We start from the raw sequence: 27,232 nt of genomic DNA, 5'->3' as shown, positions 1-27,232 counted from the left end.
GAGTGGGTGGAGATCCTGGAAGGGAGGTGGGCTCTAGCTTTTTCAGGTATGGATCCAGTGTGGCCATAGGGAACAAGGCGGGGCAGAGGACAGTGGTGGGCTTGGGCTCCCACAGACTAGGTTGGCAATTTTGTTGGAAGACTCGAGTACTTATCCCAGGTACAACTGGTCACGTCTGTCAGGCTGAACTCAACTGTGGGCTAGAGGGCTACGGGGATGGTCATGCTCTTCTGGGCAACAGTGAGGCAGCATCTATGGCTCGGCTACAGTGACCTCAGTGACCCCACCAATTTTTAGCATCTGTCAGCAATGTATAGACCAATGTAGCATGTGTCCATATGATTCTGCTGATAACCTAACACCCGTGGACCACAGCTACATATGCACAGTGTAAAGGCCAGAGGGAAGAGTCTCTTTAGGAGGCATTTCTCAAAGGGATTGTCTCTCTTAAGAGTGTTTCTATCTGGAATGTTCAAATTATCTCAGTCCTTGGATCTGGGGTCGGGGAGGGGTCTGTTGCTTCACGTAGATTTAAAGTGAGGATTTTAAGTCAAGCTGGACAGGAGGGCTTGAGTGCTGGTCTAGACATAATCTGCTTTCCCAGGCAGTAGGCACTAACCCCAGTACCCCTCAAGCCACCGAGCTGGACAATTAGATAAGTTACCTGTGCCTCCTCTAGACTCAGTTTCCCTCCTGTCGCAGTGGGGATCTCAGCTTATTCTTTATGCTAAAGATAAGCCAATATCTGGCAACTAGGAGACCAAATTGCTTCTGAGAGTGAAGGGTATTTCTCAAGTGGGGCGTTGTCCTGACCTCCAGCAGCATCTCACAGAGGCTGTCTGTCTGTCCTCTTCCCCAGCAGCCAGCCAAGGCCGCTGAGCCAGAAGAATGGAGAACTCCTCCACAGCGTCGGCCTCCTCCGAGGCAGGAAGCAGCCGCTCCCAGGAGATCGAGGAGCTGGAACGCTTCATTGACAGCTACGTGCTGGAGTACCAGGTGCAGGGGCTGCTCACCGACAAGCCAGAGGGTGACGGCGAGAGCCAGAGGACACAGTCCCATATCTCCCAGGTGAACACTGGCCCAGGCCCAAGGGCTTAACAGATTCAAAGAGGTGATGCTAGGGAAACCTTCATTTCTGACAGTGTCCAAGCGTTTCTCCCTACATTGCTGTGGTGAGGTGATCCCATCTCACACAGCGTCCAGAATCTCAAAGGAGAGGTTTTTGAGATCCAACCAGTAAGCCTTTACCTCAGCCAAGCACCCTGACCCTTGAACCCACTTCTGGGACCCAACCAGACTACTCTGTGCTGGGTACTAGTCTTTGTCCTCCACAAGCTTAAATTCTAGGACAGCTCTAGAGATCAAAGTTACCCATCATGCATGTCTTTGGAGAACAGTGACTTGTGATTTTTCTCTGATATCAACTGCAGACAGTTATCGGTAGCCTAAGAACTGTGTCTTCTGCGCTGCTGTACAGGATGCTACGTGTCTAAGCACTTAGATGCGCGAGGCATTCACAGAAGAATCTCAGGGTGGTCTCAGCCCCTGGGTTAGTCTGTCTCAACTTGGCCTTGCAGGACGAGGCGATCTTACTTGGAAGACTGTGGGCTGTGATGTCTTCAACAACCTGTCATCACACACATCTCTGCGGGACACAGTACATCCAGCCCCAGTAGATTCTTCCAAGAATTGCTTCCAGATTTGGTTTTAGCTGCCCATTTGACCTTGGCCAAAGCCCTTAACATCAGAGACTCCGTTTTCTTTTGGGGTTTTCGAGATAGGGTCACTCTGTGCAGCCTTGTGTATCCTGGAACTCACTCTGTAGATCAGGCTGGCCTTGAACTCACAGAGATCCACCTGCCCCTGCTTCCCTAGTGCTGGGGATTAAAGGTGTGCACCACTACCACCCAGCCAAACTCAATTTTCTTATCTGTCAAATGATGTTAACCTGCTGCCTCAGGAAAGCTGGACTGTCAGGCAGGGAAGGGTCTTCTCTCCTGTCCAGGGTCAGGGGACCAAGAGCCCCTCTTGTACTTATCCCCTTTCAAGCCTGGGCCATCAAGTAAAGGATGAGCTACTTGGGATCCCTGCCTTAGAGAAAAGCCAAATGCAACCGCCTGGCTTCCTGCCCAGCGGGGAGAAAATTCTAGTCTTCTGGTCTTTTAGAAAGCCAGAATGATGCCCAGACCAGGAGTCAAGCTGGGACATCCTTGGGCAACAGGAGTCCCCTGCACCAACCACTGTGCACTAGGGCAGAAGACAGCCCCCTGCTCCTTCCCGTAGTGTCCTTGATGTCATAAAGCCACAAGTATATGAGCCCATGACTCGCTCATTACCCAGGGCACAAAGGTGGGTGGAGCACCTACCCTGTGAGGGACCTGGGAGATCTTGGAATTGGGAATGAAATAAAAGCCCCGCCTTCATGGATACACTGCTCTAGTGCGAGTGGCCAGCTAGGTAGGTTAACACAAGCAACGGAGGAAGCAGCGGCCAGGGCTCATTAGTTTATTTATTTTTACTTTTTGAAGCAAAGTTGGAGTTTTCAGATGCTTTAACAGATTTAAGCGAAGCATTAAGAAAGTTAACAAGTGACCTTTAAAGGGACAGCACACACCCAATGCATGGGTGGAGGCGTCTCAAGACAGTTGCTAGCTTCCAGTATTAAAGAGTGGTCAGGGCGAGGTCAGTGAAAGATAGAGAAGAGGGGTCAGGTAGGGGGTAAAGAGCTTGCAGACTGAGGCTGCAGTAGCTACCAAAGGGAGACCCAGAGGAGGAGCCAAGACCCAACCAGGAGTAGACTGCTGCAGCAGGAGCCTCAGGCTAGGTACAGAGAAGGGAAGCATGTGGACAGGAGGTGGAGGACTGAGCCTGGGCCAGGAACCCTTGGATAGATGAGAGAGGAGGAGTCAGGGAGAGCTGGCTGGAAGAAGGTCAGGGCGGGGTGCCATGCCAGGGGAAAGGGAGGGTCTAGGAAGTGGGCAGAGGGGTAGGGGAGAGGTGGGTAACTTTTGGCACTGCTGCTAGGACATGAAGAAGCAGAAGCAGACAGCATCACTGACAGAGCAACTGAGTCACTAGTGGCAGTGGCAGCAAGATGGGTAAGGGCAGCAGTGGGAGATCAGGCTTGTCACCGTCATTAGAAGCTCAACCCAAAGGGACGGTGATATAGGGGAGCTGCAGAAGTGAGGGCTAACAGGAGCGTAGCCAGGATAGGTATGAGGTACAGGGAAGGCTCCAGGGGGAGGGGCAGAGGCAGAGGATGGGATCTCTGTACCTCCCAACAGCCCACCCTGCCCCCACATATATGAAGTGACACCTGTAGCAGAGATGTGGGGGACTTCCAAGGACTTTTAGCCACCTCGGGGCTGGTGTAGAATTAGGAAGTTGGTCCAGAACGGTGATGTAATTGAATGCCCAGGCAAGGGAGGGTAGAGTGGGCACCAAGGCAGGTAGCAAATGTTCTAAAGCAGCAGTCCTCAACCTGTGGGTCACGACCCCTTTGGGGGGTCAGTCAAACGACCTATTCTCAGGGTCATCTAAGACTACCAGAAAACACAAATATTTACACTTTGATTCACAACAGTAGCAAAATTACAGTTATAAAGTAGCAACAAAAATAACTGTATGGTTGGGGGTCGCCACAACACAAGGAGCTGTATTAAAGGGTCGCAGCGTTAAGAAGGTTGAGAACCCCTGGTCAAGTGGATTGGAGGCCCTAGGGACTGCAGCGTTGCTGGGGTTCTAGTACTAGAGAGAATGGGCTAGAAATCCAAGAGGTGTCCTGGAGTAAAGGGTTTGAAGTCAAAGATGGAGGGATGCAAGAACTGAGAGGAGGGGGGTGAAGTGGGCCCAGGACTCTGTGGGGGCTGAGGGAGACGGCAGCACAGGGGCCTATAGCTCAGGACGCTGGAACAGTCTCTATGATCTCCTCTAAGGGCTCCTGAAAGGACCACAGGGTGAGGTGAGGGTGGCTGTTATCCAGGTGGGACAATAGGAGAATGACCTGATAATCTATAAATAACTTCAAGATAGTAGGACTGTGTTTGTGGGTGTTAACTTATTTGTGCTATTTCATCTCTTAACTTAAGCCACTCTGTAGTAGAATTAGCAATATCATGACCTGGATGAGAAAGAGGAAGTGGAAACCATGAATCAAGAAATTTAATCTGTTTGGGTTGTCTGGGGGCAATTTGTTAGTTACTGTAGCTTCACTGTGATGAAATGGCATGAAACACTTTCAAGAAGGACTTGGGAGATGGTTTCCTGGGTCAGGTGCTTGCCACACAAGTGCAAGGGCGTGAGTTCAATCCTTAGAGCCCGGGTAAAGCTGCATGGTAGCATCTATCAATAATCCAGGCACTCTTCCAGCTATGTAAGGGGGAGACAGAATCTCTGAGGCTCTTGGGATGCCTAGCCTAGTGTACACAGTGGCTAACAAGAAAATAGAAAAGGACCTTGTCTCAGACAAGATGAAAGGTGGGGACAAACACTTGATGTTATCCTCTGATCTCTACATACACACACGTTCATGCACACCTCACACATACATGCACACATATCGCCTCCATCACCACAACATCATGTGCCCACACTCACACATGTGAATATATACACGCACACATGCACATCACACAAATAGGAAAAAAAAAAAAAGAACTTTTTTAATCTAGAAGACAAATTTATCTCACAGTTTCAGAGGCTTTGACTCATCACTGGGGGCAGGTTGTGGAAGAACAGAGCAGTTCACATTGTCGGGGGCAGGAAGCAGAGTAGAGTAGTGACAGGTACCAGGACAAGATACAGCTTCCCCCCTTTCCCCCACCCAACCCCTCCCTGCCCCAGCACCCCCACCACACATCACCTCCTTCCTCCAGCCAGGCCCACAGTTCTGCCACCTGGAAGTCTGTCTAATCTTCTACCTGTTTGTGGTTTGCAGTCTGAGGAAACTGCAGCTTGTGACATCAGGGTGCATTCCTTAGACTGTTAGCATGCTCTGAAGTTTGAAGAGAGCGGGCAAGCACCTGGTGTGATTGCAGACCATCTGTCCCAAGTCCCTCTCCCTACACCCACAGGCACCCAGAGGAGAGACAGTAAGGTTCGACCCACCTTCCACAGACTTTTTTTTTTTTAAATATTGCTATTGATGCAGTTTTGTAGAAAATAGTTCTGCTAATCCACTTTGCTTATTTTTATTTAACCTGATGACTGTTTGAAATGGAATTTTAAAAACACACAGTCTCACAAAGAATGTCTCTGTCTGCCTATCTAGTGATGTTTTGATATTTCTGAGAGAGAGAAAAATTGTTAAGGTTCTTGGACTCTTGAGAAGGTTTGAGGGAGTAGAGAATATTGTCCTTCTATTGCTGACAGATATTTTTAGAATCCGAGCAATGACAGTGGACATGTAGAAAGAAAATGCCTCATGATGCTTGCACAGTTGTGTTTCCCTTCCCTGTCCAAGGAGCACTAGGATGGATGAGTAGGTGGATGGATGGGTGGATGGATGGATGGATGGATGGATGGACGGACGGACGGACAAATAGATGGATAGATGATAGCTTCCCTTCCCTTTCATGATGTGATAGTTGGTGCTATTTGTCAACTTGAAAGAGTCTAGAATCACCTGGGAGACGGGCCTCTAGGCATGCCTATGAGGGATTATCTTTGATTGCAGTCATGTGGGAAATCCTGCCTTGATTAGGGGCAGGACCACTCCCTGGGCAGGAGTGAACTGGACAAAGTAGAGAAACTGAGCTGAACACTAAGCACTTGTATAAGTTCACTGCTCTCTGCTCTCCGCTGTGATGTCACAGGACCAGCTGCTTCAAGCTCCTGTCACCTCCCCTCCCTACCAGGACAGACTGTACTCCTGAACTGCAAACCAGAACAGACCCCTCAGTGAGATGCTCTTGTCAGGGTATTTTACCACAACAACAGGTCAAGTAATGAAAACAGACGGGTAACCACATGTTTTAGTATCCGACTCATCCCAGTGCCACGTGTTTGCCAACATTAGACAGCCTTTTCTCTTCCACAGGTGTGGCGTCCAAACACAGAGACACACACACTACACGTGAGTCTTTAAAGACTAAAGTCTTTTTGTTTTTTAAAAGACTGCCTATTCTCTACTGGATTCTAAGTCCCTGAAGTCGTAGAGTAAAAGTTTTCCTTGGGGTTGGAGGGATGGCTCAGATGTTAAGAGCACTGGCTCGTCTTCCAGGGGACCTGGGTTCAATCTCCACATGGTAGCTCACAAACATCTGTAACTCCAGTCCCAAGGGCTCCAGTGCCCTCTTCCAGGTTCTGCAAACACCGTTCATCCATGTGTGCACCGACACACATGCAGGCAAAATATCCATACACATAAGATAACTTCTTTAATTAAAAATTTGTCCTCACTCTGTCCTCAGGAAAAGGATTTCGCTTTGTTCTACAGGTGGGACAGTAAGTCACAGATGTGGAAAATGGTCAAACCACCCTTCTTGGCCCCGGAGGCCCACCCCATCCCACCTTCTTATTTCCAGCTGTGAGGGATAGAGCATCAGGTGGTTAGTGTATAGAAAGAGAATTGGGACTCAATCTCTTTGGCCGTTGGTCCTTTCTAGGGGAGGTGGGAATGCTATGGTTGGAGATGCTTGGCACATCTGCTGTTGCTAGGTTACCAGAGCATCATTTGCAGCCAGCTAAGCAGGATCACAGGGACATTTTTGGAAGTGTTGATGACTGAGCCCTACACAGGAGACACAGCTGCATGAGCAAGAACCTGAATATTAACCTATGTGTAGCCCCTTGTGACTCTGATATTCCACCAGTGTTAATAGCTCAGGTGGGTCATGGCTGTCTCCTTTCTCCGAGGCTAGCTGCCTCCTAGTGGGAAGGGCAGAATGTGTGGATGTGGCCAATGACAGACAACCTAAAGGTATAGTTTCTAATACAGTCTTTCTTTTGTTTTCCTTCCTTCCTTCCTTGCTTGCTTCCTTTCTTTTTTCTTTTGTTTTTCAAGACAGGGCCCTGGCTGTCCTGAACTCACTTTGTAGACCAGGCTGGCCTCGAACTCACAGAGATCCACCTGCCTCTGCCTCCCAAGCCAGGATTAAAGGTGTGCACCACTATGCCTGGCTAAAATGTCTATATGTTTTTTTTTAAAGATTTATTTATTTCATGTACATTACTGCTCTAACTGCATATGCACCTGCATGACAGAAGAGGGCATCAGATCCCAATATAGATGGTTGTGAGCCACTATGTGGTTGCTAGGAATTGAACTCAGAACCTCTGAAGAGCAGATGCTGCTCTTAACGGCTTTTCAAACAGGTGAAAGTAAGAGCTGCAGAACCTGAAGGCAGCTTCCCACAGTCCTTCTAGATGTTGGGAGGCAGACAAACGTCCTGGGTCCTGTCTAAATTCTGAGAGCTCTTCAGTAAAGAAGCTTGGCGGTGCTGGTACATGGGATAGCGTGAGAGCATTCACTGGCTCCCTGGCTCCTTCTCCTGTGGCTTTCCTTCTTTTTCTCCACATTCCTCCCACCTCCCTAATTACCTACCCATCCTTCCCTCATTCCCTTGTGATCTAATTTCTGTATATTTTCCTATCTTGGGGTCCATTGTCACAGCTGTCTTGGGTAGTGGGGCAGACATGACAGGCTTAACGAACATAAGTTAATAGGAGCACGGTGGCGGAGCATGAGACATTCGTTCTATGCTTCTTCCTTATTATTTATCTTAATTTTGTGACTATTTCATGCCTACATATGCATGTCACACAAGAATCAAAATCAACAATAAATGTTCCCTTGATATAATAATCTGTCCACAGCCATTCCTCTGGGAGTTAACTTCCCCATGCCTTTTAGATGATGTCTGATAATATGACTTCTAGAAATATACTATGTTGTGGTTTTATTTATAAAACTGTGTTTGTTTCTCTTAGTTTCTTAACTTGACTAGTACAAATAATTGAGACTGTATTATATTTGTTTATAAAGCTTTACAACACAATCTTGAGCTGTTTGAGTCTGCTCTTAACCCTCCATGTTATCCTGACTCCATCTTTGCCAAAATCCCCAAGTTACTTGCTTTTTAGTTCTTTCTTTGCTCCAGCTGAATCTTCTTCATCTCTCCTGCACCTCTGCCTGTGGCTGACTCCTCTACTTCCTCTTCTAACTCCTCCTCCCCTGGCCGGCAGGAAGTCCAGCCCTATTCCTTCCCCTGCTCAGTGATTGGTTGTAAACTGTTTTTTTGGCATTTAAGAAGACAATTGGGGAGCTGAGTTTATACAACATTGAAACAGGAGATTCTCACAACAAGACTTGTAATCAGATATGGAGGATACAGAAATCAGCATTTTAATTACACAATAACCTCATGCCAACAATACTATTTCAAAAATCCTATAGCACTCCTATTTTTCCCAACCCATATACCCAAGGATTCTTTCCAGCTTGTATATTTGCTGTGCATGCTGGTTGTCTGGTGGTTTCTAGGGGCCACTGTTTAGCCCTACATTTAGTGGTGGCAACCACTTCACCTGTAGGCTTTCTCTTGGAAATGCATGTTTGGTTTGCTTCCTTTTGTACAAATAAAAGTATTTCTTTGGGTAGATGCTGGGAAGTGGGACTAATTTTAGTGGCTCTTGGCAAATAGCTCTCCCAAATGGCTGTTCTGTTCCTCATACTGCCACCAGAATGTTGTGACACCTCTGTCATTTTAGTTTGCATTGTCTGTCTTCTAGTAAGGCCAAGTACGTTTTAACTGACTTACTAGTCATTTTTTTTCCTAATGTGTTAAAATTTATTTTGGTTTTAAAGCAATGATTGGAAAAACAAAGACAATTGGGAAACGGGGGTGGGGTGGGTCCACTATCCTTTTGTGACAAGGACTAACAGTAATTGTTGTGAACGTTTTTGTTGTTGGTCACCGTTTACAATGTTGCTCTGCTAGTATACATAATTTTAACTTGTTTGTTTATTTAGGGCGATCTCCTCCACATTGTTAGCTGACGGCTTTTAAGATGAAATGTAGTTACTTAGATCTGTCCTTTTTCTCTTGCCTACTGTTGTTGGCCCAGTAGTACAATATAACTCAAGCTGGCATTTATTCATTCAGGCGTGGTTGAAGGCTCGGAAACAGAGCGATAGACGGAACCAGCTGTGAGCCTTGCCTTGCCAGCTCTTGCTGTCTAGTAGGAAGGATGGGAAGTAGGTGAGAGCAGGCAAGGGTTGGCAGTGAAGAGAGGAAGGCATGAAGGCCAGGGCTGCTGGAAGGAGGCCTTGGAGGGAAGATCTGAAGGGCCTGAGAAAGTGCAGTTACTTAGGAGATGACTCTGTGCAGAGGGAATGACCAAAGCTGAGCTCTGGGGCGGCCGTGTAGACCACACTGAGGCGGAAGGTGGAGGGCAGTCTGGCAGTTGCCCAGCCCAAAAGAGGTATGGCAAGTGAGCTGGGTCCTAGCACACAGACCTTTGGAAACTTTGTGGGTAGTCCTGATTCCCATTAAGAAGGCTTGAGTCAAATGGCCTGTGTGTGTGTGTGTGTGTGTGTGTGTGTGTGTGTGTGCGTGTGTGTGTTTTGAAACAGGGTTTCTCTGTGTAGCCCTGGCTGTCCTGACTCACTTTGTAGACCAGGCTAGCTTCAAACTCAAGAAGATCCTCCTGCCTCTGCCTCCTCCAGTGCCGGAATTACAGGCGTGTACCACCACTTTTTACTCTGTCTCTAAATACATACTTACATATTTATTATATATACGTCCATTGCTTCTAAAGATAATTGGAAGAACAGACACACCAATACATACATATATGGCTTTTTTTTTCTGAATCGTTTCTAGACCTGAGACCCCTTGAACCCCTGTCACTTCAGTGTGTTCCTAAGGACAAGAAGGAGCACATAGTCACAGTGGAGGAAATAAAGACACATACTGCCCTCTTGTTTCATCTGTGGCCCTTTTATTTCATCAGTTCTCTCAATAAGATCCATATAGCTAGCTAGGTGTGGTGGTGCATATTTTAATCCCAGCACTTGGGAGGCAGAGGCAGGGGGATCTCTGTGAGTTCAAGGCCAGCCTTGTCTACATAGCTAGGCCAGGACAGCCAAAGCTACACAGGGAAACCCTGTCTCAAAAAACTTTTTAAAAAATCCATATAGCGTTATTAGTCTTTTTCATCTCTGTGGCAAAATACCCGGTTGGAAGGCGGGAAGTGTGGTTCAGCTCACGCTTCCAGAGGATTGCCCATAGTTGATTGACTCCATGTTTCTGGGTCTGTAGTGAGGAAGGGCATCATGGCAGAAGGTGTCAACAGAGGAAAACTGCTGTCCTCCTGGCAGTCAGGGAGCAAAAGAGAGACAGGGAGGGACTGGGACATGGTGTCCTTTCAGGCTCCACCCCTGGATTTACTTCCTCCAACTAGCTAACACCCCCAATAATACCAGTGTGACTCTAAGAAGCAGTGACCTCTCAGATCAAGGCTTGGATCTAGCCAATGGAACACAGTTGGGGGCCAGTCAGTCTTCAACTTCTGAGTGTTTTGGGGAGGACAGTTTACATCCAAACCATAACAACAGCAGAAACACACACACACACACACACACACACACACACACACACACACACCACCACCACCACCACCACAACAACAACAACAACAACAACAAAAACCCCATAGCTGTACATTGCATTTAGAATGAGCATTTTTTTTTTTTTTTTTTTTCCCTTTGATTTAATAGTATTTATGCCCTTGGCCCATTCTGCCACTTTTTGATGGTATAATCCTGGGCAAGTTACTTAACTATATACTGTGCCCCAGTCTCCACGCTACCAAATGAAGAGAATAAAAGCATCCAGCAGGGCTTAAGGACCAAAAGGTAACAAGTTGGCAGGTTTACCATAAGCCTTGATTTAAATGAACTCATTGATTCTTGTGATTAACCCTTTGCCTGCCTGACTGCCTGCTTCCCACCTATTAACATACACAGGAGTTTTATTTTATTTATTTATTTTTTATTTAAATAATTTATTCAGATTACATCTCAATTGTTGTCCCCTCACTTGTATCTTCCCTTTCCCCCTTCCCTCCCTCTTTCACCCTTTCCCCTCCCCTAGGTCTGTGACAGAAGGGGACCTCCTCTCCCACCGTGTGACCACAGCCTTTCAGATCTCATTCCCCTTTCTCTGAGTGCCACCAGGCCTCCCCATCAAGGGGAAGTGGTCAAATAGGGGGCACCAGAGTTCATGTCAGAGTCAGTCCTCACTCACCACGCAACTGTGGAGAATGTGCTGTCCATTGGCTAGATCTGAATAGGGGGGTCTAGGTTTACTGCATGCATTGTCCATGGTTGATACAGTAGTTTGTGTATGCCCCTGGGTCCAGATCCGCCAGCCTTGATGGTCTTATTGTAGGGTTTTAGGACCCACTGGATCCTTCTATTTCCCCATTCTCCCATACCTCTCTCATCTGGAGTCCCAGTAGCAAATCCCAGCATCTGTCCCAGTCCCTGCTGAGTGACAGCTTTCAGAGGACATCCATGGTGGGCTAGTATCCAATTATAAGTGAGTGTATACCATGTGTATCTTTCTGGGTCTGGGTTAACTCACTCAGGATGATCATTTCTAGTTCAATCCATTTGTCTGCAAATTTCAAGATTTCTTTGTTTTTAATAACTGAGTAGTATTCCATAGTGTAAATGTACCACAGTTTCTTATCCATTTGTTTACTGAGGAACAACTAGGTTTTTTCCAGATTCTGGCTATCACGCATGAGGCTACTATGAAAATGGCTAAGCAAATGTCCTTGTTGTGTGGTGGAGCATCTTTTGGGTATATTCCAAGGAGTGGGATAGCTGGGTCTTGAGGTAGCCCTATTCCCAATTTTCTGAGAAAATGCCAGATTCATTTCCAAAGTGGTTGTACAAATTTGCACTCCCACTAACAATGAAGGAATGTTCCCCTTTCGCCACATCCTTGCCAGCTTGTGCTGTCACTTGAGTTTTTTATCTTAGCCATTTTTATGGGTGTAAGATGGAATTTCAGAGTCATTTTGATTTGCATTTCTCTGATGACTAAGAATGTTAAGCATTTCTTTAAGTGTTTCTCAGCTGTTCAATATTCCTCTGTTGAGAATTCCCTGTTTAGCTCTGAACCCCATTTCTTAATTGGGTTATTTGGTTTCGTTGTGTTTAATTTCTTGAGTTCTTTATATATTTTGGATATTAGCCCTTTGTCAGATGTAGGGTTGGTGAAGATCTTTTCCCAGTCTGTAGGCTGTCGCTTTATTCTGTTGACAGTGTCTCCTGCCTTACAGAAGCTTCTCAGCCTCATGAGGTCCCATTTATTAATTTTTGACCTTAGAGCCTGGGCTGGCTGTTGATGTTCTGTTCAGGAAGTTGTTTCCTGTGCCAATGAGTTTAAGGCTCTTCCCCAATTTTCTTCTAACCAATTTAGTGTCTCTGGTTTTTTGTTGAGATCTTTAATCCACTTGGACTTGAGTTTTGTGCATGGTGATAAGTATGGATCTACTTGCATTTTTCTACATGTAGACACCAGTTAGACCAGCACCATTTGTTGATGATGCTATCCTTTTCCCATTGTATAGATTTGGCTTCTTTGTTAAAAATCAAGTGTCCATAGGCGTGTGGATTTATTTCTGGATCTTTGATTAGATTCCATTTATCAACCAGCTTATTGTTATGCCAGTACCAAGCTGTTTTAATTACTGTTGCTCTATAGTATAGCTTTAGATCAGGGATGGAGACTCCTCCAGAGGATCTTTTGTTGTACAGGATTATTTAACTGTTCTGGGAAATTCCACTAAAATCAGGGACTAGACAAGGCTGCCCACTTTCTCCATATCTTTTCAATATAGTTCTTGAAGTTCTAGCTACAGCAATAAGACAACAAAAGGAGATCAAGGGGATCCACATGGGGAAGGAAGAAGTCAAATTATCCCTATTCACAGATGATATGATAGTGTACATAAGTGACCCCCAAAATTCCACCAGAGAACTCCTATAGCTCATAAACACCTTCAGCAAATTGGCTGGATACAAAATCAACACAAAAAAGTCAGTAGCCCTCCTGTATACAAATGACAATCATACTGAGAAAGAAATTAGGGAAACTACACCCTTCACGATAGCCACAAGTAATAATCTAGATGTAACTCTAACCAAGCAAGTGAAAGACTTGTATGAAAAAAATTCAAGTCTCTGAAAAAGGAAATTGAAGTTGACATCAGAAGATGGAAAGATCTCCCATGTTCATGGATTGGGAGAATTAACATAGTAAAAATAGCCATCTTACCAAAAGCAATCTACAAATTCAATGCAACCCCTATCAAAATACCTACACAATTTTTTAAAGATCTGGAAAGATCAATTCTCAACTTCATATGGAAACACACAGGAGTTTTAAATGTTGATGTAGTTTGGACCTGCCTCAGGGCTTTTAATCAACTTGTACTGTGTTTCCGGGGAAGAGCACAAGGCAACCACCTAGAATAGTTTTTCTTTATTGGTTACTGATGAGTCTCCTCTAACCCCTGTTTTACAACCCTAGTGTTTTCAGCCGGGTATGCCCTCGCAGTTGGGTGATGAACTTAGGAGGGTCCGTGGTTTGAGGCTAGTCTAGACCACATGAACTCTTGTCTACAACAAGAACACTTCCCCATTTATGCTAAGTTCCCCTCTGTGCACCAATCAGTTGTTTTGTCTGGAGCGCTTCTGAGTTTTGGGATTTTGTTCCTCTACCAAGTGAGCATATGGCAGCATGGTTCCAGTGTAAAACATCCTCTGCAGGATCCTCAAGTACTTGAATATTCAGTCCTTGACTGCTTCTGTCTGGGAGGTTATGGGGTCATTAGAAGGGAGAGACTTACTAGAAGGCATGGGTCACTGAGGGCTGGCCTGGAGATTTAGTAGGCTGGCCACACTGCCTGTGTACCCTCTGCTTCCTGGACTTCTGAGATTTGAAGGGTGCCAGCCGTAGCTCCCACGGCCGTGAACTCTGCCAGGATGAATGGCTGTGAGCTAGGACCAACCCTTCCTCCCTAAGTTGCTTTGTCAGCTGTGGTCAGAGTGATGAGAAAAGCAATCAAAACCTGGGTCTTGACCCTACCCTGTTGCCAGCTTTGATGGTTCATTGAGCCAATCCAGGAGGCTTTTGATGCTGAAAAGGCATATGTGTCTTTATGGTCAAACCCTCCCTTCTCTAAGCCTTGACCTTCCTCCCCCCTCTCTTCCTCTTCTCTCTCTTCCTCCTCCCTCTCTTCCTCTCCCTCCTTCCCTTCAGTTCTCACAGCCCTGTGGACTTCTCCATCCTTCCCAAAGTTTGCACATCATGGGATGCAAATGACTGGTAACTTACTGTAACTGTTCTAATTGTACAGTATCTCTTAATGTACGGATAAGAACAGAAAGTGATGAAATAAACTTTTTGAGTTCAGTATTTCAGTGTTTGTCAAGTCTTAACCCTGTGTCCTATTTGTTCCAATTTTTAAAATTAAGATATAAAGTACAACATATGGTGGAAGGCCTAAAGCCATGTGCGGTATTCCCACATGCACCATTTCCCCATGTGTCTTGACTCTTTTGCTAGAGGCTGGAGGAGTTTGGAGGGAAGTTCCCCAGGACTTTGAGGACCAGGCCAGAGACATCCCTGTGACTCAGGCAGCCATGTGGAAACAACACCACAGGTTTCTACATGGCTGGACCATTCCAGTAGGAGCCCCACAATCCCACTGGGGGTCTAGGTTCATATTTAATAGCTCCCTTGGGTGTCAGAGGTGCTGCTGTGGCAGAAACACAATCCCTATTCTAGTGGAGCCTGGGCTTGTGTCAGACTCACTGGCTCTGATGCTTCTGCAGACTTCATGTTCACCTTCCATTACATGGAACACCCACTTTCTGCCCCGGTGCTCCAGATCCCTTCCTTTCCAACTTTCCAACTTTACCGTTACTAAGCAACATGGAACCTGGCCTTGACCCCTTACCAAGTGGGCCAAGTCTGCAGCCTTAGCCACTCTACTACAGTGCTGCCTGGCAAGAGCTATGGACTGTCCGTGGAGGAAGTGATTCAGACTTCTATGGCTTGACAGCTATAGTATACCTCCAAGCTGCCCACTGCCTTTGTTTTGATTCCACTAGCTCTGGATCACACTTCCCTGGGCGTACTTACGGGAGTACCCCGAGAGAGAGTGTACTTAGCAGCCACCCATCTCCTTCTCTCCCCAGCCCCTCTGGAGATCACGTTCTTCCTCATTCCCACCTCAAGTCCTCATCCCTCTCCACACTGCTGCTGGCAGATGCGCTGCACTGCTCTCTCTGGCATGCACTCTGTTAGGAGGCTCTCAGGGAGTGACTTGGGGGATGCAACAGAGCTGCCTTACGAGGTCTGATCCAGCTCACCAGGTGGAGCCTCCCTAACAGGAGCTACGCTCACCTGCAAGCCACCAACCTATGAGGTGTCACATCCATGCTACCCAGCAAGTGTTGGGGATTCCTAGCAGGGGAGATTCCTAGGAATTACCTTACTCCTTTGCTGTGTCCTGGCATGGCTCCAGGGGTTTGAGTCTGACTGGGAAAGCGAAGTAATGACAGACAGATGGACACACGGACACAAAGCTGAGGTTGGGGGGGTCTGGGCTCTCAGATGGAGAAACCTCAGCACCTCGGAAGTTCAGCATGCTAATTGTATAGAGTTATTAGAGAGAGAGACAGGGTTATTACATGCGGCTGAATGAAGAGGAGTGGTTATTATATACGTTATAGTATATGGCTGGAGCAAAGAGATGGGCTTAGCTTATCTCGTTAGGAGCAACTTCAGGAGGGGAGCAGTGCTCAAACCATAATCACTCAGCGGGAAGGGGGCTATGATGGAAATTTTCTGCACACACTGTCAACAGTCACACTCAGTCCTCCAAGCCAGCAGGGGGAGCTATGATGGAAATGTTCTGCACACACTGTCAACACTCACACTCTGAGCCTGAAGCTGTAGGGTCTTTGGCATGGCTGTGCCTATGTCAACAACACACATGCACTCACTCCATACCCTACACTCCTTGGTTGTACCTACCCAGTCAGTCAGCCTTAGCTAGACTCCCTCTAGGAGAGAGGTTGTGCCACTGTGTAAAGCAAAGGAATGCTGTTATCGTGTTATATACATACGCACATTACATGTGGATTTATGTAGATGTGCATATGCACATACTCACACACACATATTCATAGTATATATCTATATATGTCTTCATAACTATTACTTTTTTGCTTTCTGAAACTTAGACTCCCAGTAGAAGTGCAACACTAGTTCCAAGTGTCCCTTATCACCCATCTTACATGGCTTTAGTGCAAAGATCGGCGTGAAGACATTAGCAGGGAACCATGTCCTCCCTGACTTCTGAGATCCAGATTTGCATGTAATTTTCATGGTCACCCTGTTTTCTAATCCGTGGTACTTTCTTTTCTTATGTGGTCTTGACACTTTTGGTGATGCCTCTGTGATTTTTGGAGAAAGTCAGCTAGCCAGGTTTTCTGGTATTTTTATGGTCACATTAAAACTGGGCCCTGGGATGAAAAAACCCCTCGACAGTGTTCTGCCTTGCTCAGCATGGAGTACCAGGAGCCCTGCGGCTGTCGTGTAGTATCACTGTCCTCTTGTTCTTTCTTTCTTTCTTTCTTTCTTTTTTTTTTTTTTTTTTTTTTTTTTTTTTTGAGATAGGGTTTCTCTCTGTAGCCCGAGGGGTTCTGTACTCGCTTTGTAGACCAGGCTGGCCTCTAACTCTCAGAGATCTTCCTGCCTCTGCCTCCGGAATGCTAACCCAGCTCCTTAGTCACCACCTTTGACTACATAAGATCAATACAACAACCAGGTGTGGTGGCGCATGCCTGTAATCGCAGCACTGGGAAAGCAGAGGCAGACGGATCTCTGTGAGTTCGAGGCCAGCCTGGTCTATAAAGAGAGTCCAGGACAGCCAAGGCTACACAGGGAAACCATGTCTTGAAAAAACAAAACAAAACAGAAAACAAACAAACAAAAAAGGCGGGAAGGGGGTACATACACACTTTTAATTAGTTAATCATTGGGGAGAAATGCCTTGAGACTGAAGTTATCCAAACACAGGGACTACAGTCCTGGGAATTGGTTATGTATAAAAGACCCAAGAGGCTAAATTACTAGAAATTAGCACGTACTTGCTGGTCCCCTTTTCCACTCTTAGCATGAAGCCCAAGGAAGAAGCTAGTATTGCCAGTGGACACGGTCAAGGCCGTGTGTACAGGCCTATCTAATGAAGGCTGGAGCAGTGAAGAACGCCCACTTGGTGTTAGCTATGCCATTAGAAGGGGGGGGGGGGGTCGTGTGTTCTGGCTTCTCATTTTCCTGTCTTGGGAGGCCAGCCTGAGTCTAGATCACCCAGGAACCTGGAAGGTGGTCGGTCGCCTCTGCAGTACAGAGAGTAGGGATGGGCGTGAAGTGGTCCTGATGCTTCCACTTCTCTCCTGTACTGTCTGATGCAAAGTGACCGGCCACACAGGGTGCCAGGCCACATGTGGCTCATTCAGTACGAGGTGTGCACTGAGTAGATTTCAAAACAAAGAATGCTGTACAAAGAACGTTGTCTTTGGGGCTGGAGAGATGGCTCAGCGGTTAAGAGCACTGTCTGCTTTTCCAGAGGTCCTGAGTTCAGTTCCCCAGCAACCACATGGTGGTTCACAACCATTTGTAATGTGATCTGATGCCCTCTTCTGGCCTGCAGGTGTACATGCAGATAGAACACTCATAACACAAAATTAATAAATAAACTTTTAAAAATTAAGAAAGAAAGAAAGAAAGTTGTCTTAGAGTTTCTATTGCTGTGGCAAAACACCCTATTTGGCTTATCCTTTCACAGTATAGTTGACCATCAAAGAAGTCAGGCCAGGAACTCAAGGCAGGAACCTAGAGTCAGGAACTGAGGCAGAGGCCATGGAATAAGGCTGCTATTGGCTTTCTACCCATAGCTTGCTCAGCTTGTTTTCTTACAAGCCAGAACCACCTGCCTTGGGGTCACACTTGCCCCCAGTGACCTCAGCTCTGCTCCATCAATCGCAAATAAATAAATAAATAATAAATTGCTCCACAGACACACCTGCTGAGCAGTCTGAAGGAGGCAGTTTCTCTCTTGATAGTCCTTCTTTCCATATATGTCAGGTTTGTGCCTGATGGACAAAACCAACCAGTACAAATGTCAAAGGGATGTTTGTTTCATTTCTTTTACTATACAGCCCAAACCCAAGAGACTCCCACCCCAGCCTTCTTCGTGATGGGATAACAGGCATGAGTCCAGCCTTATTTTATTTTGTTTTTATTTATGTATTTATGTTTTATGTATTTATATATGTATGTATTTATTTATTTATTGTCTATTTAAGTAAAAATATTTTGGATGTATTGAGTTATGGAAGGTATATTGCTTAACTTAATTTTTTAAAATCTGCCTCTAGGGGCAAACGGTATATACTCACTTATATCCAGACACTAGTCCAAGGGATACGTCCCATGAAAAACTTTACTTACCAGGAAAGTGGGTCAGAGCAGAGAACATCCTATTGAGACTTTAGGTGAGAGTAGCATGGAAGAATGGGGAAATAGAAGGATCCAGAGGGTCCTGGAAACCTACAAGAAGAACTTTATGACAGGTGGATCTGGGTCCTGGGGTCCTCCTCAAACTAAGGCACCAGCCAAGGAGAATATAGGCAGTAAACTTCGAACCCCTAACAAGACCTAGTCAATGAACAGGATATTCTCCACCGTTGAGTGGAGAGTGAGATCTGACTCTCACACGAACTCTGGTGCCCCCTTTTCTGACCACGTCCCCTGGATGGGGAGGCCTGGCGGCACTCAGAGGAAGGATAGCAAGTTACCAAGAAGAGACTCGATATTCTAAGAGCATATATGGGGGAGGAGGTCTCCCTCAATCACAGACATAGGGGAGGGGAGAAGGGGGGAAGTGGGAAGGAGGGAAGAATGGGAGGAAACGGGAAGGGCTAACAATTGAGATGTAATATGAATAAATTAATAAAAAATCTGCCTCTAGGAACTATAGTTTGTTGTTTTAAAAGAAAATCCCAATCGATCTATTTTACCAATAAAGACTCAGGAGCCAGATGCTGGTGTGAAAACCTGTTAGCTTAGAGAGGCAGAGAAAGCACCCAGCTGACCTTCCTACTCAGTTCACATCTCTATGGAAAAGGCCCAAAAGGCTCACCAGCTCAGCTGACAGCCCAGGAGGAAAAGGCCAAAAAATCCCAAGGCCAAAGACTTGCTAGCTCAAGGCCCCAAAAGCTAAAGACCAAGAAGCTGAAGACCTAAAAGCTAAAAAGCCCCGTCTACGTCTAAACTGTCATAAATACCCGTCAACTCAAAGTCCCTCCTACTCTTTAATCCTGTCAGCTGGTTTCTTGCTCCGCCTCTTGACCTAGGGTTAACTTTATTAAATCCTGTATACAGAAAGCTGTTGGATTAAAGGTGTGTGTAAGGCTGATTGAACCATACCTTAACACCTGTTTACAATAAACACAAAGTTCTTGGGTTAAAGGTTTGCAAGAAACAGGGATTTACAGTTCAATCTCAACAATAAACACAAAGTTCTTGGGTTAAAGGTTTGTTAGGGATCAACTGCAAGAAACAGGGATTTACAGTTCAATCTCAGGGATCTCAATGGGATCAAACACCCAGTAACAGTAGTTAGGTCTGTGGCTTACCATTGTGCCTTTTATTTCATTTCCTTGGCATACACTTGAACTTGGTCTATAGTAGCAGTTTCACAGTCACCATCACAGGAAGGTCTTTCCTGCCCTAGGCATGCAGTCCTCAGCCACAGTGTGCCTGCACTGGCCTGCAGCCCTCCCACTCAGCTCTGACTGAGGCTGTGCTCTTTCTGCTTTGCAAGCCATTTGCAAAGAATTGGGGAGGTTGGCTAATGTGTAACACTACCTCATGGCTGGCTCACACTCGGTGGACGGCTGTCTGCCTGCTTCCATGTGTCTGTGCAGTGACAATATTTCTATACAGCTTTACAGAATTGCCCAGCGCTTCTGTGGCCTTCAGTAGCTTCCCGTGTAGCTTGTGGGGACTTTTCTCTGAGTCACCAATGGAGAGTGAGGCCCAGGGTCATCCATATGACAGACTTTGCGGCGGGGAGGGACTCTTGGTATATGATAGTCTGCCACATGTTGGGACATTCCTCTGCTTGAGCTAGTCTTCTGAGAATTGACTGCAGTTTCTTTGTGGTGCTGGATCCATAGTCTTCCATTGCTTGGTCGTCAAGAACCACACACACTTGCTGGCTTCTGCCTCTAGCCATGTCCCTTAACATGAAGGACAGCCAGTGTGAATAGAGCCTGACGAGATGCTCAGAGGAGATACTGACTGACCAGAGGAACTAGGTGTCATGTTTGGTTGACATTAGGATGTAGCTGGCATCCACTGGCCGCAGGGGTGGGCTTGCCACTAAAATACTAAGTCAGATTTCCTGATGAGTCTTCTGGGAGGCAGGCAGAATGAGGGTGAGCGTGTGCCCTGCTGTCACTAACCCCTCCTTTCTGCCTGCAGTGGACTGCTGACTGCAGAGATCGCCTGGATGGCGGCTGTTCCTTCTCCAGAGGGCGAGCCCCGGCACAGCAGGTAGGGTACCAGCTCTGTGCTCCATCTGGAAGCTTTCCCCATGTCTTGCTTTTCTGGGACCCTGGGCTGACCCTTGGGTGACTCTAAATGATGGGTAATAGGAATAAGCAGAAAGATGGGTGCGGGGAAGGTACCAGGCCTCTAGGAAGCCACCCGTAGTCCCTTAGTCCCTTTGCCACCTTGGAGTACCCCCACCTGCAACACACTGATTCTTAAGAATAACCTTCAGTGGCCTTTTATGTGATGATGCACGTCTGGCAACAGCCTAAATATCCACTGAAAGGAGGGTATTAAAGTGTTCCTTTGTGGAATATTGTATGGCGTCAGGTAGGCATACTGGAGTCTGGGCGCTGACATTGGTGGGCCCACAGATACTGGGTCTCCTGGGATTCTGAAGCTGATGGGGCGCTTTGAAGATCCTTTCTTGGGGGGACGTGTCTGTGAAGGGCTGGGCCAGTGGAACATGTGAAGAAGCTCAGAGGTCTGGAGTCCCAGGTCCACACTGTCCTCGGACACGGGGTGTGCTCTCCTGCCCCAGGCATTCTGGCTCTACAAGGAGTTACATGCCCAGGATGTCCTGGCAGGGGGCTGTGTGGCCAGGAGGGGAAGAAGGCAGCTGCTCCTGGTGGCCTGGGTGTCCTACCTTCACAGCTGGTCTCGCTGATACCTTGTCCCTGTGTGTAAAAAAATATGAGGTTAGGAACCGAAGGAACCACTCACCCCAGCCAAGCCCATGCCACCTAAGACTTGGCCTTTTAGCGCCTCAGAGTCCACAGCTCTTGGTTTTATAGTTGTTTGGGAGACACGTTGCCTTGTTCGCTGGCTTGGTCCCACTCAGTCCCTTGTGCTAGTTAGAACTAACCCTTTGCTGAGGATGTGGCTCGGTGGCCGAGCCTCTGCTTAACCTCTATCCCAGCGTTGCAGGGATAAAAAGCAAAGTAAAGTGCCCCCCCATTCTGTTCCACAGGAAGATGATTACTGCTCTCTGTTCTGGGTCATTCCTGGGGTGCAGGGCTTTGTTGCCCCAAGGTATAGGGGGAGACAGATATCTTCCTAGTCCTTTCTCACAACATTTGTATAATTGTTTCAGTCTTAGTTAGGGTTTCTGTTGCTGTGGTAAACACCATGACTAAAAGCAACTGGGGCAGAAAGGGGTTTATTTCATCTTTCACTTCCATATGTGGACTGTCACTAAGAGAAGTCGGGACAGGAACCTGGAGGCAGGAACCAAAGCAGAAACCATTGCTCAGCCTGGTTTCTTATACAACCCAGGATAACGTGCCCAGGAGTGGCACCACCCACAGTAGACTGGCCTCTCCCACACCAATCCTTAATCAAGAAAATGCCCAACAGACTTGCCTATAGGCCAATCCTCTGAAGGCACATTCTCAATTAAAAGTCCTTACTTCCAAATGTCTCTAGCTGGTGTCAAGTTGACGTGAAACTAATCAACAGTTTCTTTTTAAATTTTTATGTTGAGCATACAGAGTATTTGATTTCACTGTGGCCTTTTCATTGCTGTATACTAAACTGCAGAGACCCGGCTTTGTGGCTCACTGTGGCCTTTCCATAGCTGTATATTAAGCTGCGGAGACCTGGCTCTGTGGCTCACTGTGGCCTTTCCATACTTGTATACTAAACTGCAGAGACCCGGCTCTGTGGCAGGATGGAAGCAGGACCCTAAATTCTGTTTTCTGTTTCACTACAAACTTGGTGGTCAAGTCCTTCCTCCTCAGATGAAGACCAGAGGATTCTGAACGGCCCCTGGAGGTCCTTTGGGTACTTCTATCCCATTTGCAGAAGAGTAAACAGAGGCACACAGAGAAGGAGACCTTGTCCAAGCTGGACAAGGCAGCCTGCACTCAGATCTCTCATCTGCCCAGTATCTACAGGGCACTTCTACCTGCCCTGTTGCAGCTCGGGTTCTTCCAAGGTAATCTCTGCTTGCTTTCTCCTTGGCTGAAGACTCTGTTTTCCTTCCTGAAGCATTCACTTTGGCCTAAGCCTTGCGGCTCAGTGGCTCTGTCTCCAGCTTCTGCTGTCATTCTGGACTCTTCTAGCAGAGATACGCTTGGATGTGACTCCAAGCAGGGATGGGGGGCGGGGTGCTAGACAATAAGAACTGCATGTTTCTTGGTCAGTAGGTGTCTGATTCTGGAATTTTCCAGGCTAGGGTCCTTTATTCTCTCCTCTTTACCACCTTTTCTGTGGCTCCTCTCGCTGCCCTTGCCCTCTCAAGGCTGAGGAAGCACCATCTCCCACCTCCTCCCTCCCTCCCCCCAACACCCCCACCCCCACCCTGGTCTCCTCTGAGCTGCTGTTGCTCTACTGTTTATCCCCTTGGAGGAAGTGAAGGAATTGGACTAGGTGATGTGATGGGATGGGGCTTGTCGGATGACTGTCCCCTAGTGGAGGGTTGTGGGTGGCTCTTCACTGCGTAAGCACCTTATATACCCTGAGGTCTAGCTGGCTATGGTCCCTGCTTTGGGAAGGGACTGGGCAGTCTCCTGGGGTGAGCTGGCTTCTTCAGAATGAAATCTAACTGGGCATAGAGAAGAAACTGAGATGCTTTTTCTTGGCTGGTAGAACTGAGGCATAGTTTCATTGAGGGGCAGGACCCCTGGGCTGGAGGTGATAGTCTCAACATTGACCTCCCTACTTAGCTGATGCAGCTCACAGTAACAGCAGCAGCATTGCTACCTGTGGCCCCTCCTGACCGTCCCAGAAAGAGGAAGCGCAGGAGAGGCCCGGATGCACTCACACACAACGAGCAACCAAGTGGCCCTATACCTTAGGGTTGGAGTGGGAGGCTAGCAGTGACCGTGTTTGGAGGTGGGGGAGGGCTGGGCTTGCCTGCATTAGGTTGAGACACATGTGCTGCTGTGAAAAGTGCCCGGAGCCAAGGCAGTGTAGTCAGAGGTCATGGTTCAAGGTTGTTATCCTCAGAGAAAAGACCAAGAGCTAGGAGGAAATAAGCTCCGAGCTCAGATACATATGTCCAAAGGACGGTGGTGAGTTGAGTAGGCTACACAGAGCCATGGTGGGAGCGCCTCCTGACAGAAGGCTAAGGTGGCCCCAGGTGCCGCTCTACACCGAATGGGGATGCGAGAGTGCCTGGCAGCACCTTGTGTGGCCAAAGGCATGATGTGGAAACTTGAGGGCGTGGGTGACACAGGGCAGAGGCACAGGATGGAGATCAGTTTCTCCCTTTCCTCTAAAGAGCAGTCTAGCAGTTCGGCAAGGTCAGGCTGGCTCCAGCTCCTCTCTGCTTGGCCTGTCATTCTTAGCTATGGCTTTCTTCCATGACCCATGTTGTCTCCTGCCATCTCCACGCTCCACCGGTGGGAGTGGCACCCTGGGGTCTCATTCCTTGAAGCTTGACTCTCCTCTTGGGGCAGCCTTCCTGAGAAGGCCTCTGGGGAGGGGTCAGAGCTGGCCACAGGAAAGCGCCAGGTATCTGGCCTGTGGCTGCCCTGCCTGGTCTTATCCTGCTTCACTGGAGGAGGACCAGGGACCCACCTGTTGAAGAGTTCATCAGCTATGCCCGGGCACCCTCCCTGCACTAGCACACCTAAGTTCCTCCTTATTTTACTCTGCTACCTAGACAAATACCTCCACACTCATCCGTGCCACAGTCAAGCTCTTACTTGTACCCCACCTGTCCCCCGCCAGCCAAGCAACCCTAAGAAAAGGTGGGCCACTGGCTCCATGGCTCAAGCTCCTGGCATGGGGCTTTGCATGCATTGGGTTCAGTAACAATGCCGAGCCTGCCTGGAACTGGCCAAGGCTCAGGCTATGAAGGCACCCCCAGGAGGCCCCTTTCCTTGGACCTCCCAGAGTCCAAGCTTTCTGGGAATAGGGTGACAGTGTTGCTCTTTAAAAAAACAAAAACAAAAAACAAAAAACATGTTCACACATGGGGACAATCACTGCTCAGAGGGAGCTGTGCCTCTGTCTGCCACACCTGGGCCACTGGTACCAGGAACACAGAGGTCATCAGAGGAGGTGAGGATAGCGGCAGGTAGTCCAGAAGGTTAGTGTGGCACTGCCTGACCTTGAACCGGAAGCCCAGGGGTGGGTGGCACTCAAGGGGATCAGCCACACAGTGAGGTGGTTATTTCTGTGCAGCAGGCAATGCTCTCATTCTTTCACTGTTTCAACTATTTCCAAACAATACCTTGCCCTCTCTGGATGCTCTCAGGCCAGTATCCTGCCTGGGTAGCCTGCATCCCATGAAGCGGAAGGGAGGGAGTCCAGATCAGCAAAAACTGAGCCAACCAGCTGCCAGAAACCGGCAGTCAGCTGTATCCAGCAGTTTGCATCCCGGGCTCCTCTTTCCAAGTGGCTGCTACCACTGGTCATTTGGTGAAGATGACAGGGCATGTCCTGGCTGCCCCTGCAGTGGGGGCAGCACATGACAACAGCTGAGAGGACAGCACCTGAAAAGGGCGACTGGTGGCAGTGCATTCAGCGGACTCGTCCACATGCAGGCTGAGGTGTCTGCTACGTCACTCACACGTGCCAAGAGAAGGGAATGGGAAACAGAGCTTCTGTTTAGAACCTGAGAAGCACTTCCTGAAGGATTCGGTGGCCCATGACCAACACACCCTCTCATCAGACAGTCGACAGTTCCCGGAGCCCTGGGAAACCTGGGGGAGTGTGAGAAGCAACGCCAGGCTGTGGCTGATGATTTGTGTCCCCACCTTTTCTGGAATGCTGGGTGTGGTGTAGGACACCCCATTATAAGAGGGAAAAAGAGCTTTGCCTGGAGGTGACACTGGAAACACTGATTTTAATTACCTCTTCTACACATAAGACAATGGCATAGGTCTGGGGTTCTGTGACAACCTGCAAGTTGCTGCAACCATGACAGGCTCAAAGGCTGGCGGCTGGCAGCTGGGAGAGCATCAAACAGTCCAGTCCCTCCAGCCCTGACAAAAGGCGGCCCAGCCTTCCTCATCTGGCTGATGTCCAGCAGTGGCGGGATGTGGTTTGTTGACACGAAGTTTTCGGTGTGCTTGAGACCTTAGTAAAAGCACCTGGCCCTTGAAGGTGCGTCTGTGGATAAGGGAGAAGTCCTCTCCATCCGTGTTCATGCCACCACTCTCTGTGGAGTTGGTACTTACTGGGCAATGCTGTACGCTTGGCCAACATACAGCAGCTGGAGCCTTCTGGGTCATTGCCTGCTTGTAGCGTGAAAAGTCAGTAACCTAAAGTGGATTCAAGATGTGGGTACCCAAAGTGGCCCCAACTGATGTGACCCAGGAACTACAGTCATCCCAAAGAGTGGCTTCCCTTTTGGTCTCTGGGAAGCATGCGAGAATTGACCCTCTCCTTTTGGAAACAGGTAGAGTGCATGAGGAGATGGAAAGGAGAAAAAATGAAGGTGGGCGTTTGTGTTGGAGTGCTGGAGTGAGCAAGCACAGTTCTCATTGATGGCTCAGGCTCAGTAGTACTAGCTAGAGGGGCTAAGCATGCTGTCTGCTAGTGTCTGCTGGGCTGAGATGTTGGAACTGATGTCCAATCTTGTTCTTGTTCGAGTACTGGTATACCCTGTTATTCTGTTATTCTACACCAATGAAGCCAGTGCCTCGTGTCAGTCAGTACAGCCAAGATGGTGCTGTGTAACGAGCAGTCCCAAATCTTAGTAACTTCAAACAACCCACTGGAACCCAGCTGGATGGTACGGTTGACTTTTGCTGAGTTGGGATGTCACTATATTATTCGCGCTGGTCTAGAACTCTTCTTGCCTCAGCCTCCTGAGGGCTGGGATTACTGGCTTGTGACACCATACATAGCTTAGTGGTTATCATTTTTACCCATCAACACATGGAGAAAAGAGCTCAGAGGATCTTGCATTGGTGGCTCATGCTGCCTTCCAGGTGCAGCATCCATTTGGCTATGAGCTGTTGCCCAGTCTTTGAAAGCGAAGCACTCTCATTCCTGCGGGATTCCCTTTGTCATTCGTCTGCTTGGATGTTTGGTTTCCCATCCATTGGCCTCTTGCCCTGGGAGAGGTGGCATCTCAACACGCTAGTGGGCAGGAAGATTGAAGTCGAATTTGGTCTCATGACAGAAAGTGTCCTAGTTTCCATAGGAAGCTATTTGTCAGAGCAAGAACCAGAAGATTCTAAGCAGTGACAAAGATCAGTGATTAATGCCAACCCTGAGATGCTAAGTCAACCTTCATCAAAAATTAGACCTGTGCCCTGGAAAAGACCATTCAAAGAAAACAAAGAGATGAGCCATAGGCAGGGAGAGAATGTGCAAAGCCGTGTCTGACAAAGGAGTTCTAGAACATAGGAGGAACGCTCAAAACTCATTAATTATCCCGTGAGAAAAACCACAAATGATCTGAAGAGACATTGCCACTAAGGAACTGCAGACAGGAACTGAACACACACAGGAGATCCACCCCAGCGCTAGCCCTCAGAGGAATGCAAACCAGCCTATGAGATGTCACCGTCTCTGTGCTCTCACAGCTTCAAGCGCTGGCGAGAACAAGGTGGGTAGCACCTATAGAGCTGCTGAGGCATCCAAAACGCAGCCATTCCTCGGGTGTTTGTCGCTTTCATTAAAAG

The 27,232-nt window shown here is 47.7% G+C and overlaps 1 protein-coding gene across 3 annotated transcripts in view; it reads left to right on the top strand.

Moving 5' to 3' along the window:
• Window positions 1-878: 878 nt before the first annotated feature.
• The window catches only part of Ctif (cap binding complex dependent translation initiation factor), a 464,175-nt gene continuing 437,821 nt past the window's right edge, over window positions 879-27,232 (top strand). For all 3 annotated transcript variants that reach the window (XR_007832477.1, XM_051163669.1, XM_051163667.1), the window contains exons 1-2: window positions 879-1,068; window positions 20,580-20,651. Coding sequence is in view for 2 of the 3 variants with exons in the window: in XM_051163669.1 (XP_051019626.1) it covers window positions 889-1,068; window positions 20,580-20,651 (252 nt within the window). In the remaining variant the exon portion in view is untranslated. The remainder of the gene's footprint in view (window positions 1,069-20,579; window positions 20,652-27,232) is intronic.

The sequence above is a fragment of the Acomys russatus genome, chromosome 20, assembly GCF_903995435.1.
Source record: "Acomys russatus chromosome 20, mAcoRus1.1, whole genome shotgun sequence".
NCBI classification, from domain to species: domain Eukaryota; kingdom Metazoa; phylum Chordata; class Mammalia; order Rodentia; family Muridae; genus Acomys; species Acomys russatus.
This window is presented reverse-complemented; position numbering and strand designations above follow the sequence as displayed.